The sequence below is a fragment of the Convolutriloba macropyga genome, chromosome 6 (genome assembly GCF_964194025.1).
Source record: "Convolutriloba macropyga chromosome 6, txConMacr16.3, whole genome shotgun sequence".
Lineage (NCBI taxonomy): Eukaryota > Metazoa > Xenacoelomorpha > Acoela > Convolutidae > Convolutriloba > Convolutriloba macropyga.
This window is the reverse complement of record NC_134473.1, coordinates 7,959,742-7,973,148: the sequence shown is the minus strand read 5'-3', so window position 1 is coordinate 7,973,148 and position 13,407 is coordinate 7,959,742. Positions and strand designations below refer to the sequence as shown.

The window sequence follows — 13,407 nt, the reverse complement described above, 5'->3', positions numbered from 1 at the left end:
AAAGAATAAGAGCATTTACAACCAAATGAGGTCAAATACATTTATTTCGTTTTCAAGGAATTCGTTCATGTTGTGATGCCATCCATCGACACTGTGATTTCGTAATTTTATTGAATTTTTGTTTTTTGCCTGCAATTTTGCATTTTTCTAGTCAAATGTCTTAGCCTCCTTAATAAAAATGCAATTGGTTTCCTGATGACGAATAAGTGTACCTACGTACTGAATGAATGCTGAGATCTTGAAAATATTTTTCCTTGAACATGTACGTCTTTCTTTAAGTTGGTAGACCATCATGCTTAATATTCAATCAAAAGATTTTCTGGTTAGCCGTTTTGTCCTCTAATTACTGGTTTTATGACTTTGAAGCCAAGAGTTTTTGAATCGTTTCCATTTATGCCCCCAGCTTTGTGGGTGTGTAATATTTGCACACCCCAAGTGTACCTGCCATTATTTTACGTAAAGAATAACCAGGTAACTGTTCTGTAACTGGGGGTGCATAACTTAGTGTGGCACAAACGGAAATGATACGCGTTTTTTAAAAAATTCACAAGCGTTGATTATTTTGAAAATTCTCTATCACACTGATGAGAGATCTCATTGGGCATGAAAAAGAATCAGTGTAAAATATTGAATTTTTTTTTTACAAAATACTTGATAATGTTTTTGACACATATCTCCCGCATCGTTTTAATATCTGGTTTTTGCCTGTAATTGTTGCTTTTTATGTTGTCGTGTGATTTTTGTGATGAACGACTGTTGTTAAAAGCTTCGTTTTAATGGCTGGGTTTTTTTTATTCTGTCAGGTGCTAGCTAACGGTCTTTTGATATTTTTGTTTTTTTTTAAGCTTCAAATACTTCAAATACATTTGTTCCTCTTTTAGTCAGCTTTAGATTGAGGCTTGTCAATGAGAGATCCCATCAACTTTCTTGTGATTTAAAGTTTTGCTTCATTTTATGTTTTATTTTACAGCCGGTGTTTTGTATATTGGATAATATGCATTTTTTTTAAATATTTTGTGAGTTGTAAACTTTTCTGTCTGGTTTTGCTGTCCTTTAATATAATCATATTTTTTGCAAATTCCAATGATATTCATTTTGAAAAAAAACCCAACTGAACAAAATAATTGTTCTTTTGTACAATAACCGGAAGTTTATCAATAGAATTTGAAATAATATATTACTATCTTATGATAATAGCTGATGACGTTAAAGGCGTCAATACTTTGTGTTTTCGTAAATTGTTTGTTAATTTTTTCTGGATGTTGTATTTGTAGTTGTTTTGCAGTCCTGTCTTATGGCTGAGTCTCAACAAAACTTGATCCTTTGACGTTTCTTAAGTAAGCCTATCAAGAATTATTAGTTGAAAAATGTTGATTTTCGTGTATTTGGAAAATATTTGCTTTAAAAAATGCAATAGATTTTTTAACTTCGCACTTTTTTTCTTGTTTGAGTCGACTGGTTTTCTTTTTTATAGAGAGGTCCCATCTGCTTAGTCAGTTCTTTTTATTTGTCAGACAGTTAAGTAAAAAAAGTTGGATGAGATGGGTCAGAACATTATGTGCAAAAGCACATTACAGAGCCTCCTTGTTGGTCAGTTTGCTCAAAAAGTAGCGTATGAAACACGCAGGGAAAAGACTAGTTGGCATTTCACACATTAAATTTGTTCATGGCACATTTTTTTTACTATTGTAACAAAAATTTGGACATTATCGCAGAGCTATATTGTAACAAAAATACAAAGATTTAAACAACTTATTGTTTTGTTAAGGAATACTAATTGAACTGAAAGTTATGCTATTAATACAATAAGCAAAAATGAGTTTGTTGTTTATTTTCCCTTGACATATGCCTTGTAGTTTGAAAACTGTGGTTTAACAGCGCTTTTCTGACTGGTTTTTAGAGATGCGAACCATTCGTGCTCTAATGCCTGACTTGCAGTTAGTCTTTTGTTCACATCTCGGCATATTGTCCTCTGAAGGAAATCTTTAATCTCGCTCGTCGATTTTGACAGCTCGCTTGCTGTGATGTCAAGATCTGTTTTCTGAAACAAGCAGTACTTTTTATGAGTTTTTTTCCTAACATCAACGAGCTAAAGTTTAGACCATATCTCATTTTAGTCAGGACAGATCTTTTCATAAGAATTCTTGAAAGAGTATACATGAACGCACCGAAACTTAGAACGACTCAAAAACTGGATCATAGGCGATTTCAGTCTGCCTGGGTTTTTTCATAGGCAAAATGGTCTGCATGGGTACTTTCATGTCCTTTTAAACGCGAACCTCAACCTGGGGTTTGATATGTTAGAAAGTGGCTCTAATCCCATTGAAAGATCAAAGTCTTTTCATCCCACTCTTAAATTGTAAAAAATCTCATTTTTAATGATATTTTTGTCTGTGGTTGTCGCTTGATCTTATAGTATTTCATTGCAATGCCGCTGCTTTCTTATATTACTACGTAGCAAATTAAGTTGGGCAAATCAGTGTTTCTTTTTATAGCCTGAAGTAGGCCCAAACTTTCTAAAATGAAAAGAAAAAGACTCATTTTTTCTTGGAATAAAATTGGAACCCTATTTCTCCTGTCTAAAAGAAGGCGTTTATACAGGAACTGTAAATTATTTGAAATTCTGAAATTGTGAAATTCTGAAATTGTGAAATTCTGAAATATGTGAACACCTCTCACCTCAATGAGTTTCAATATTTCGTCGTTGTTTTGATCATCGGTACAGAATGGTGGGAATCCAGCAACACAAGCATGTCTAAAATTAACTGTTTTTCAAGACATCAACTGAAACACAGATTTGAAGTCTAACGGCGACTTGCAATAAATTAGCAATTTTTACATTCACAAATTCAGCAACTCATTCACTTACAATCCAAAAGCTGAGACGAGATGAATGAAAGCCAATGAGGAAAGTGCGTTTGCCTAGGACAGTTGTTTGTCCGAAAAAGAGATGGCGGAAAATTACGCGATAACTTGATTGGGCTTCGAAACGAGCATGGCTTCAGAAACATCAGAACAATTCTCAAACTGCAACTTTTTAGGGTTTCCATATTGTCCTGCATTAGAAAGAAATCAATTAAAAAAATTCTAGGGCGAATTAGACCCTTGTCAGAAAGTATTTATTTTGATGCAAATTTGAAATACTAGATTAACATCTTTAAAAAATTGGCGCACATTAGGTGAAAAAGTTCAATTTAGGTTTTGTACCATTTTTGTGCACAACAACTAAAACATTTAAAAGTCATTTTGAAAATCCATTTACTAAAATTATAAAGTAGTCAAGTGACCCAAACATTTGTACTACCTAGATGATTCTATACAAAAGGCAGTGAAAAAGTATTTTTCATGTTTTTAAGCAGGTGAATATTCAGTTCAAATCAGTTTGACAATTTGTTGCATTATGTTCCCATTATCCCCTCAGAGTTTCTTTAACAATGAGAGGCAAAACTTTTGGAAAACGTAAACTTTATATGGAAGTTTTCGAATAATTTGCATGAGGAAACGGGTGTTAGGGAAAATTTACTTGTTTCTTCGGTCAAATGGACTTTCAACTTCTACTTTTAAGCGTTTTGAGCAGCACAGGCCCATTTTTATCAAAATTTTAGTAGAACATTTCAGCCTGATGTCAACTAAAATTGATTCTTCTTAATGAATCTTTCGCCTAATTTTCGTCGCCTCATCTGAAGAACTAGCTGTTGCTTTATTTTATATAAATCATACATGTTTAGGAATCGTTTCCCCTTGTAAAAATTATTTATGCGTCTATCTTGCGCCAAATGTGCCATTCTCATATAAATGTGTTTCAGCTTTTGCTCTAGATGTTTCAATGATAAGCTATATTTTAACTTTTTAACGTGTATTTGTTCTGTATTCCATTCGAATGTTAATCTTGAATTTCAAAAAGTATGCTTGCAGCTCCCTCTACGCAGTATAGACTAAGCATTGTAAATTGTAGAAATCAGAAAAAAATGTTATTTGATCAGATTACTGGGAGCTCGAATATATTTCACCTCTCTTCAGGGGGTTGGGAGTAACTAAAATCACTAACAGGGCTTCAAAAGACGTAAGTAAAAGTTCCTATATAGCCTTATAACCGCTAATGAAATTTAACGTAAAAAATACTCGATTTCGGCGCACTAATGCATCGTTCAAAAACAGAAGTCAGCGTTCTAAGAAAGTCAGCGTCATTGTTGGAAAACAAAGTTCAAAAGTACAAGTCACAAACAAACTCGCTACAGCTATAAAAACATTTTGCCTGTAAAATACCGGATACGACTCGAAGAGGCGTGCAATATAATTTCTAACCCAAACCTACCTATAATAAGAAGTATCAAAGAAACGAGAAAACAAAGAAATTAATAGCTTAATGAAACTGTGGGCATGTTTTTAAAAATTGAGGACAAAGTTTTTAGTTTTTGGATGAGGAGAGGGGGTGCATTGTAGTTGTGGGGACTAGGTTGGTGGGGATTATAGGTGGGGGGTTTAGGTAGGAGGGTGGTGCCTGTAATTTTATTGGACTGTATATAGGGAGAAGAAACTGCTATCGGACGAAAACTTCTCACAGTGAACTTTAAACCTCGAGAATTACCAGCAGTACCTGTTCACTATGTATTAGTATTCAAGCTATTGTTGAAGTCTATTGTTCAAAAACGTTCTAAAACTTTCTAAAACACAACGTTCTAAAACAAAAGTCAAGTAAACATAGCCGGCAGATTGCCGGAAAATAGCCGCGATAGACGCTTGTGGCCTTCCATGAATTGAAAGAACTAACGAAATTAGATCACAGATTGACCAGACCCTAATACTCAAGAATTAGGGCATATACGTTTGGCGCTACTTGGAGGCACACTATTGATCTTTATCTAGCAGATGTTCTTGAAATTTAAAGTTCATTAAGAGATTTTAGAAGTCATTTTTTAGAGAGGTAAGTCACGCAATTGATCTAAAAGCAGAACAAATGACGTCACGTACACAAATTTTAAATGCAAAACATTAGAAGTCACTGAACTCCTTGAAAAAGTCAAGAAGTCAGGTCGTAAGAATCATCGATGTGTTTCAGTTTTTGCTCAAGATGTTTCAATGATAAGCTAATTATTAACTTTTTAACGTGTATTTGTTCTGTATTCCATTCGAATGTTAATCTTGAATTTCAAAAAGTATGCTTGCAGCTCCCTCTACGCAGTATAGACTAAGCATTGTAAATTGTAGAAATCAGAAAAAATGTTATTTGATCAGATTACTGGGAGCTCGAATATATTTCACCTCTCTTCAGGGGGTGGGGAGTAACTAAAATCACTAACAGGGCTTCAAAAGACGTAAGTAAAATTTCCTATATACCCTTATAACCACTGATGAAATTTAACGTAAAAAATACTCGATTTCGGCGCACTAATGCATCGTTCAAAAACAGAAGTCAGCGTTCTAAGAAAGTCAGCGTCATTGTTGGAAAACAAAGTTCAAAAGTACAAGTCACAAACAAACTCGCTACAGCTATGAAAACATTTTGCCTGTAAAATACCGGATACGACTCGAAGAGGCGTGCAATATAATTTCTAACCCAAACCTACCTATAATAAGAAGTATCAAAGAAACGAGAAAACAAAGAAATTAATAGCTTAATGAAACTGTAGGCATGTTTTTAAAAAATGAGGACAAAGTTTTTAGTTTTTGGATGAGGAGAGTGGGTGCATTGCAGTTGTGGGGACTAGGTTGGTGGGGATTATAGGTGGGGGGTTTAGGTAGGAGGGCGGTGCCTGTATTTTTATTTGACTGTATATAGGGAGAAGAAACTGCTATCGGACGAAAACTTCTAACAATGAACTTTAAACCTCGAGAATTACCAGCAGTACCTGTTCACTATGTATTAGTATTCAAGCTATTGTTGAAGTCTATTGTTCAAAAACGTTCTAAAACTTTCTAAAACACAACGTTCTAAAACAAAAGTCAAGTAAACATAGCCAGCAGATTGCCGGAAAATAGCCGCGATAGACGCTTGTGGCCTTCCATGAATTGAAAGAACTAACGAAATTAGATCACAGATTGACCAGACCCTAATACTCAAGAATTAGGGCATATACGTTTGGCGCTACTTGGAGGCACACTATTGATCTTTATCTAGCAGATGTTCTTGAAATTTAAAGTTCATTAAGAGATTTTAGAAGTCATTTTTTAGAGAGGTAAGTCACGCAATTGATCTAAAAGCAGAACAAATGACGTCACGTACACAAATTTTAACTGCAAAACATTAGAAGTCACTGAATTCCTTGAAAAAGTCAAGAAGTCAGGTCGTAAGAATCATCGATGGAGACGACGAATTAAAAACATAGCCGGTACAATACCGGAAACCACTCGAATCGTCGTGCAAAATAATTTCTACCCTAACTTGGACAAATTCAGTATATTAATAAAACACTATAAATAACAAAAATAGTAGACCAATATAACAAAAAAAGCGTTAAAATTTTTTCAGTTCAGGGGTGTGGGTAGGTGGTGGTGGGGGGTGTAGGTAGGTGGGGTGGAGGTAGGTACGTTCCGGGGGGGGGGGGGGGGTGGGGTGGGGGTAGCTAGGTATGTGGGGGTGTAGGTAGGTACGAGGGGGGGTGGGGGGTGTAGGTAGGTACGAGGGGGGGGGGGGGGGGTTGGGGGTAGGTACGTGGAGAGGAGTAGTTTTTTGGGGGGCGAGGTAGGTAGTTAAATGGGATCATATTTTCTCAAATTGACCTCTTCACCTTGAATTACAGACTGTTACCAATTGCTATTTATTACAAACTAAGCTATTGTTAAGGTAAATGTTGGAAAATAGGAGTCAACAATCAAAAACGGAAGTAAACGCTCGAATAGAAAGAAGTCAAAATTCGAGTCATAAACAAAATTGTTTTCTGCTAAAAAAACCTGTAGAATATCAATGCTCCTCTTCGAGTCGTAAAAAACCACGATGTCCCCAATAAAAGCCGCTATCGTTTCGCGGCGATTAATAAAAAGACTTTTGTCAGCTAGAAAGAAACTGTAGAATCTCAATACTACACTTCGAGTCGTAAAAAACTGTATAGTCCCAATACTCTTCTTCAAGTCGTAAAACAGTTAATAAGAAAAGATGAAAATACAAAATATGAATTTCATTTAAATCACTTTCTGTGAATTTCATTTCAAAGTTACTATTGATTGTCTTGGCTAAAATTTTTTAATCTTTAGACTTGCGCTGAGTTCTTGTTAGTAATTGTCGCAAGTTCAGACAAGAGGAAAATGGTGATTTTTTGCTCTTGTATCAGTACTTTCTGTATTCGGAAGTCCACATTTGTGCTTTGCCGATAGAGATGCGCGCGAAATAGTCCCAAAAACTAGTTATGAAAACTATTTTGAAAAATACATCAGAGAATTAATTTTGGTTAATAAAGTTTTTCAAGTAAACAGGATAATCGCTTCGACTGGTCTGTTTAACAATCAGACAGACTGGTAAATTATATTGAGAACTTAAATTCTAGTTGAATTCCACCAATTTTTTTGTTCTCCGCGTTGAAATTTTGTATCGTCGTAACATTTCTTTATCACGAGCCAAACGTCTCCTAACATTTTGTTTGCGGCTAAATCAACAAATTGAAAACATTGGTATTATAATTCAATGAAACAACAAAGTTTTCTTCTATTCGTTTCAAATTTACAACATTATAAATCATTCTGACAAGAGCCTAAGAAGCTCTTAAAACTTTATAATTGATTACTCACTACTGTGGGGCATTGCCAGTGGATACAATAAGAAAAAGTGGCAGTCCGATAACTATTTCTTTAGCATTGCTCATTGTGAAAGAAGGATAATTCAAAATGGCATTGGATTTTTAATAGTTATAACAGTTGTACAGAGCAATAATGATGAACCAAGTACTAAATATAAACAACAGGTTAGTCTAGATTTTGCTCAGAGGCAATTCAGAATTCTAAATTTAAGTTTTGTATAGACAATTTCAACCCAATTTGTTAATTTCGCTACTCTTCGAGGTAAATGTTCACTCTCTTTTCAAGTTTCGATAAAGAATTTTTATTACCGTTGGAAAACCTAATGCCAAACACAAAACAAATAAATAACTTCTACCTTGCTACATTAAGATGCTTTAGGATAAAAAGGTTTGCCGCAAAAACTTGACCGTTCTTTTTGGTATCCAAAGGTTCTCTTAAGGTGAGCAATTCGAGAATAAAGAGCTCAGAATTATGGTTTTTGTGGTAAAACTAAAAGATCGCAACACAAAGTCAAGTATTAAGATATCAACAGTAAATATAGCAATCATTTTTAACTTAAGATCACTGCAAGAGTTATTCAGATACACTTCAAAACTGGTTGAAGAAATTTAAATCTGAACTAACTATTTTAATGAAATTTATTTCTTGTCAACTGTCTAAGTATTTTTAAAAGCGGTTATAATCTCAAAGATAAAAAAGTAGCGCTCTCATGCTTAAAATACTCATAATATTTTGCATAACTCAAACTATTCAAGTTTTTTTGTCGCATCATAAAAATTAAAATTTGAGCCAAAAGTGGGGCGAAAGTTGTGCATGAGTCATTTTCGCTTTAGAACTTTTGTTATTTTAGGAGCCTAGCAAAGTCCTTGTTATTTTTAGGATCCTAATAATCAGTTGTTTTTCTATCATAGTGGAGTAGTATAGAAAGAATGCAACCAGTTTAAAGTGTACTAACGCGACAATTCCGGCGGCCCAGACATCCACTTTTTCACAGTACTCGTTTGGGGTGAGTTCCTCTGGGGCTATGTAGTAAACTGACCCGAATGCCCCGCGCGCTTTCTCCTCCCCCTTCACCACAGCTTAATAGAACAAATTCAGCAAATTACAAATTAATATTTTTTAATTTATCTCTAGTTATTGTCCTGAATCTTCTTATAAGCGATTGAAAACGCACTTCGTATGAAAAATACTGATTAATGATAACGGTCAAAAATGGTCGTTACCCACAAAAATTGTCACCCTTCATTATCGGCCTTTTCAAAAGAGGTATTTACACTTAACTTTTAATGATGACTATAAAATATTTCATTTCTATGGGTTAAATTTTGCTGCATTATTCCTTTACATTTTGTAGAGTCGACGTCAGAAACTCCAAAAATAATGGACAAAAAATATTTCATCAGCATACACGTTGATTTGAGCTCAATCGTATAATTAAATTAAATTAAATTAATTTGTTCCTTCAGGCATCAAATGGTACCTGAAGAGGACAGCTGAAGAGCGGGAAAGCTCATCTAGCAGCTGCCCCAAGAAGTATGAAATCAAACAAAGACAAGGAAACAAATAAAGACACGATAAATACAATGAATTGCGGAGTTCAGATTCAATTTAAAACCGTCAAAAAAATTTAAGTAGATACTACCTTATATAACTTATATATTGGCGCAACCGCAACCCCCGACGGCATGCAGGGCGCCTCACAGCGCTGCCGACTTGAGAGTCTAAGTACATTCTGAAATGATTAGAATGACTTTCGAGTGCTCAATTAAGGCCACCTCGTGAAGAGAGGTTCAGTTCCACACCTTTGAGCACTGAAAGACACCCCGCACAAGCCAGAGGTTGCAGCAACTCAAAAAACAAAAGCAATACACTTTATGAGACTGTAGGGTTTATATTAAGTAAGTTAGAAAAATTTTAAAACTATTTGAAAACTAAATCCACAAGTTGTGTATCGAAGAGTAGAAAATTATTTTTAAAATTATGAACAAAAACGTCTATTTGCGATGTTGTCATAGGCTTATCTACATTTAAGCCAAAAGAGAGCAAAACGTTATACAACTTTCCACCTCTACACTTTAAAGAGTTTTTTTGGAGCGAGTTCTTAGCTCTGAAAGACTTTAAAACACCAGCTGCTGATGCGCGCGTATTTCTGCTTATGCTGCAGCAATTAAAGTAATCCTTAAAAATATATGGACAGTATCCATTTTTAGATCTTAGCACAAATTTAAGTAAATCATAAATATGAAGCTTGAACACATCGAGAACGCCTTCTTGGCAAAACAAATCCTCAGCGGAATCAAATTTCCTTTTGAAGTTTATCAGTCTCAAAAACTTCTTTTGCAAAAACTTAATTCTATTAAGTTTTCCCTTTGCTGCTGCAACCATATACCAGGCAGCCATATTGTATTTTTGGTTTAATATAGTAATCATAAAACTTTAGAAGAACGTGTTTCGGTAGAAAGTATCTCAGTCGGCTGACTAACCCTACTAGTTTTGAAACCTTTTTACATACAACGTCTATATGTTTTTCAAAAGTTAGGCTATTATCAATCTGAACTCCGAGGTATTTAGAACATTTAACTACATTCAACACTTCGCCATTGATACGTAGAGAACCTACTTTACTCTGCCTAAATAGTAACAATTCTGATTTGGAGCTGTTTATGGTTAACTTATTTTTTGCTAGCCAGCTTGAAATTGCATCAAGATCTTCTTGAAGGCAACTAGTTGCGGATGATGTTTTCAGCTCGAAAGATATTGATGTATTATCTGCATAATGCCGAACTGAGCTATGCTTGCAAATTGAATGCATATCATTAATGTACAGCATGAACAACAACGGACCCAAAACGGACCCTTGTGGCACTCCACATTCCAGGGTTTTATAGGATGACATGACACCGGTATGAGAAACACATTGTACTCTTTGACTTAGAAAACTTTCAAGGATCGCTTTAAAAGGACCTCGAATACCAAAAGTTGCAAGCTTTCTAACTAATATTTTGTGATCAACAGTGTCAAACGCTTTTTTTAAATCTAGGAAAATACAAGCGAACAACTGCAAGCTGGATGAAGTTTTTATATTCTCTGTTAATTCAGCAATAGCATCTACGCAATTTCGTCCGAACTTCCGCTTTTTGGCAGCGGAACAACTTTAGCTTTTTTTAGTGAGCTTGGAAAAAGACCATTCTTTAAACATCCATTGATCATTATGACTAAACGATCAAGGATAACAGGTAAGACGATTTTTAATGACTTATTATTAATGCCATCACAACCTACACCTTTGGAATCAGATAAACTCATAACGATCTGACTTATTTCTTCAGCATTCGTGGGGCGCAGCCAGGCAGAAAAGGATGGTTCTAAAACATCATCTTGATCACAGTCACTGAAGTTAGCAGAAAGAGATGGTCCAATGCTCACAAAATACTCATTCAACACTTCAGAAACTTGAAGAGGATTGTCATAATTATGGTTTTGGTTATTATAAGTCAGTGATTATTAGGATATTATATACGAACCTAATCCGAAGTCGCAGAGCAAAGTGTGATAGTTGCCCTTAGCATACGGTTCCTTCAGCAGAATATTCTCTGGCTTCACATCTCTGAAGATTATATTCTGGCTGAAAAAGATCAACAATAAAAGATAGCAAATTAGTCATACAGGACAGCGGAACACTTCCGTGCATGCAAATCATTTAACACTAAATTAGAGTATCGCTTTATGTTGATATTATACAACCAAATTAAAACGGAAAAAAACACGAAAACGAAACAGAAAAGTTGTTATAAAGGAAAACCGCCCAAGCTGAGGGCTTTGATCCAAACCAGTCGACCTTGTTTGGGCAAAGTGGTTGCCAGATAATACAGATTGACCTCCGGTATAAACAGACCACGGGGTGGGGGGGGGGGGTACTAACTGTTGCATATGGCAGAGATATGATACCGAGAATATTTAAATTTATGTTTAACCCAGGGTTACTTAAACAGAGAGGTAGCAGTGAAAATTTGTTCGTTTCGAGAAAGTAAACGGCGGTGTTCTGTTGAAATGACCTCCGATAGCACAAAACAGACAAGTCCTGAAATACAACACAATAAATAAAGTTAAGGTAATTTTATCTTAAAAAAACATCCTAACTCACCTTTACTGTTAAGGTAGATTTGCCTTTCCTTAACTCACCTTAACTATCACCCTAACTTTATCTGAACTTTACCTGAAAAGTTAAGGCCTCACTACCTTAAAAACACCTTAAATTTTACTCTAACTTGCCTTAAAATTACCTCAAATAATTACCTTAACGTTATTACCTCCGTTAAGGTAAAATTACCTGAACTTTATTTAGAGTGAATACCCCGGTTATAGGGGAAGATTTTGGCATGAATTTACCTATGCAGGTACTGTAGGGCTAGAAGCAGTTGGTATATGATAATTTTGGTCACACTCTCTTCTAATGTGCCCTTGTCTTGTATGAGTGTGAACAACTCCTCCCCCTTCGCCAGTTCCATCACTATCCTCACCTGGCTGCTCTTCTGCGACTCCAAACTGTAGACGTCATAGCACCGGATCAGATGTTTGTGAGAAAGGCGCTTGCACAAGGCTGAAAAATGACCATCGATTGGTTTATTATCCAATTGATTACCGGGTCAAGATGCCGGTCTTTTTGTAAGAAATACGCTGTATGCGCTGAAATTATGTAGGAAATGCGCTGTATGTGCTGAAATCAGCTGAAATTTCGAAAAGACGCTGAAACTTTAAAAATTCAGCGCATCTTCAGCGCTTTTTACATAAACTTCTTAGCAAACTTTCAGAAAATTTCTCAACCCGATCTCACACCTCACTCCAAGTCACAAAATTTACAGCACCTGTCATTTTAATCAGAGGCCCGCGAATAATCAATTTCTCAGAACTACCACGACCCAAGCCCCCCCCCACCCTCGCCCCCAAGCGGACAAAATTGTGAAAGAAGCAGTTTCGAAATATATAACTATAGCTTCCTTTTAGACGAGCGCCATCGCGAATAAATGTTCACAAGATTTTAAGTTGTTTGTTGAATCGTATGACTATATTATTGAAGCGAGCATTTTTAGTTACAAAAAAGGATATTGGGAGTAGTAGAGGGTAAGCAAGAGTGGGGGGGGGGGGGTAAAAGGACGTACCTATGTATAAAGATTACCTATAGCCTATTTTCATCAATTTTCCAAAGACGTACCTAAAAAAGAGAGTGAGAACAGTAGACCTGTCATCTTATCGTAATTACCCAGGGGTAACTATCTTAATTACCCCAGGGAAATGCATCCGCTCTAATGCACTTCAGCTAATCTTATCTACTTAAACTTTTTTGAAAGGAATTAATTATTTTTGTTTTTTTTATTTTTCTATTTTTCCACTTTTCAATTTTTGAAGTTTTTTATGTAAATTTTTTTATTTTAAATTTAGTTTTTTTTTAAATTTAATTAAATCAATTTTGGTTGAAAAATGTCTTTTTTTTTCTTAGGGTTTTGATGAAAAATGCATAATTTGAAATTTTCTTTTTTTCCATTTGTTAGTTTTCGAAAAAAAATAGTTTTCATTTTTTTTTTCGAATTTTTGAGTTTAATTTAAAAAAATAAATATTTTTTTAGATAGTTAATTTTTTTAGAATATTTCTTATTTAAAAAAAGTTGTTTTTTACAT

The 13,407-nt window shown here is 35.0% G+C and overlaps 1 protein-coding gene across 1 annotated transcript in view; it reads right to left on the bottom strand.

Moving 5' to 3' along the window:
* Nucleotides 1-1,639: 1,639 nt before the first annotated feature.
* LOC142340736 (myosin light chain kinase A-like) overlaps nt 1,640-13,407 on the bottom strand; it is a 30,920-nt gene continuing 19,152 nt past the window's right edge. Inside the window, exons 3-7 of the mRNA XM_075391434.1 lie at nt 12,121-12,331; nt 11,256-11,356; nt 8,687-8,810; nt 2,680-2,755; nt 1,640-2,041 (exon numbers count right to left, since the gene is read on the bottom strand). Coding sequence (XP_075247549.1) covers nt 1,829-2,041; nt 2,680-2,755; nt 8,687-8,810; nt 11,256-11,356; nt 12,121-12,331 — 725 coding nt within the window. The 3' untranslated portion in view covers nt 1,640-1,828. The remainder of the gene's footprint in view (nt 2,042-2,679; nt 2,756-8,686; nt 8,811-11,255; nt 11,357-12,120; nt 12,332-13,407) is intronic.